The 2,253-nt window shown below is 43.7% G+C and overlaps 1 protein-coding gene across 1 annotated transcript; it reads left to right on the top strand.

The window, feature by feature from the left end:
- Nucleotides 1–923: 923 nt before the first annotated feature.
- LOC106899057 (butyrophilin subfamily 3 member A1-like) lies at nt 924–1,573 on the top strand (the record flags this gene model as incomplete). The annotated part of the gene is made up of 1 exon (XM_014960716.1): nt 924–1,573. A coding segment is annotated over one exon (552 nt), but the record flags the coding sequence as incomplete, so codon positions are not given.
- Between the last annotated feature and the right edge of the window lie 680 nt (nt 1,574–2,253).

Raw genomic sequence — 2,253 nt, 5'->3', positions numbered from 1 at the left:
TTTCACACGTAAAAACACAAGTTCACCTGATTCTGCCCTGGAAAACAGTTAATATTTACTTGTCTGTTTTGACTTCTCAGCAGCTTAGTTTGGATAGTGGACTCTCCACCTGCCACACCTTCTCCACTATCCTTCGCTGCCCAGCCGCTACTGCTCAAAGCTGTCATGGTTGCACATACCCACAAACTCACTGGGAAGTGCACTCCCTCCTCCCTTCAGACCATTAGGGAAGATTTACCCAACTTGTTTCTTTGTATGCACCCCCACATGCAAATGCACTAAATGTGGATGAAATTTATTGCCATGAGTGTCACCAAGGGGACTCTGGGTGCCTGGAAATGCCAAAGCGAGATCCAGGCCAATTGGGACCTGAGAAAGAAAGCAGTCCTCAAGCAGGAAACTCATCCCAGCTTCAGACCCACCTTCAGACCATGCAGGTGATCAGAGGCCTTGAGAGAGCAAGAGGGAACTGGGTATCAGTCGACCAGCATAGTTCAACCTTAGACTCAGTCTGAGATTCCCAACTTGGAGCAGGCAAATCTTTTCAATCAAGGTTTAGACTTTGGTTTTTCTTACAGTTTTTTTTTTTCCTCCTTATTTGTTTTCAGAATTCAGAAAGGCTCGTGGCTATGCAGGTAAAATAATGTATTTACTTATGTCTGTACTCAATGGCTCGAGACCCGTGAATACTGTAGAAGCAGTGCTGAGTGTGGAAAGGACTGTGAGTCTGCAAATGTCTTTTATTCCAGGGATACAGAGATATTTGAAAGTTGAAGTGTAATTTACATGTCTGAGTGCAGTCCTTCTTCACTCCCGGCTTAGAGGTCTTCCTAGACTAGATGTGGGGAGCTTTTCAGGATGAAATGCAGGACAGTACAGTGTCCTTCTCTTCTTGTATATTTGCTTTAGAGGAGTGTTCATAAAACCCCAAATTTCTACTTTTTGTAGATGACATCAAAGTTGATGGGGACACAGCCCACCCAAACTTATCTATCGATGCAGACAAGAAGAGGTTTACACATAAATCGCATGCCCAGAAAACGACTCAAACTGAAAAGAGTTTTGATTCAGCTGTCTGTGTGCTGGGCTCAGAAGGTTTCTCCTCTGGGAAGCATTACTGGGAGGTGGACGTTGAAAAAAGCAATGACTGGGACCTGGGAGTAGCTGGAAAATCCGCTCAAAGGAAAGGACCCATATCTCTGTCACCTAAAGACCAATTCTGGGTTCTGGGCTTAAGTTCTAAAAATTACTGGGTGAGAAATGAACCTTTGACTCGGTTAGCAGTGCAGAAAAATCCCAGGAAAGTCGGAGTTTACCTTGATTGTGAAGAGAAAAGTGTGACTTTTTTCAATGTTACTGACATGTCTGTGATGTTCACGTTTAAAGACTGTGCATTCTCAGAAGAATTGTATCCCTTCTTTAAAATTTCACAGAAAGAATCAACCATAAGAATTTCTTCAATTGAAGAGGAATAATTTTTTTAAAAAAATATGGTATTTTCTTCTGTGAAATGAAAGATCATATACTTTTCTTAGACAAATTTAATGCTTGGTTGCAATTATTTAATTAAACATTCTATGTTCTTGATCACATTCCTTGTCACGTTTATTTTAATACTTTAGCTTAAAAGATTGTTCTTTCCCCTGCCCTTTTCTGTATGCATTTTGTCCTCCACCTGCAACATGTGTGCAGAAGAGAGCAGTCCCATGCCACAGTTTGATCCATGGTATGTTTATCTCAAGAAAGAGAGTTGTGATCAGCAGCTCAGTGTGGTGCAGTTGGAGACCTCTCACCAGCGGTGTTCCCCAGGGGTCAGTACTGGGTTCGGTCATGTTCAATTGTATTCATCAATGACTGGGAAGAGAGGACAGAGTGTACCTACCTGAGCAGGCAGGCTAGGAGGTTCCTTGAGTGTATGGAAGATAACTTCCTGACACAACTGGTAGGTGAGCCTACCAGGGGAGGTGCCTCACCAGATCTGCTGTTCACAAAGAAAGAAGGACTACTGGGGGATGTGGTGGTTGGAGACCGTCTTGGGCTTAGAGATCATGAAATGGTCAAGTTTTCCATTCTTTGATAAAGAAAGGGGTTAGCGAAACCTTCCCCTTGGACTTCCGGAGGGTGGACTTCAGCCTGTTTAGAATTCTGGTTGGGAGAGTCCCTTTGGAGATAGTCCTAAGGGGCAAAGGGGTCCAGGAAGGTTGAACACTCCTCAAGAAGGAAATCCTAAAGGCCCAGGAGCAGGCTGTCCCC

Source organism: Calidris pugnax, unplaced genomic scaffold (assembly GCF_001431845.1).
Source record: "Calidris pugnax isolate Ruff unplaced genomic scaffold, ASM143184v1 scaffold496, whole genome shotgun sequence".
Lineage (NCBI taxonomy): Eukaryota > Metazoa > Chordata > Aves > Charadriiformes > Scolopacidae > Calidris > Calidris pugnax.
The sequence above is the reverse complement of the archived record's forward strand: the minus strand, read 5'-3'. Positions and strand labels throughout refer to the sequence as shown.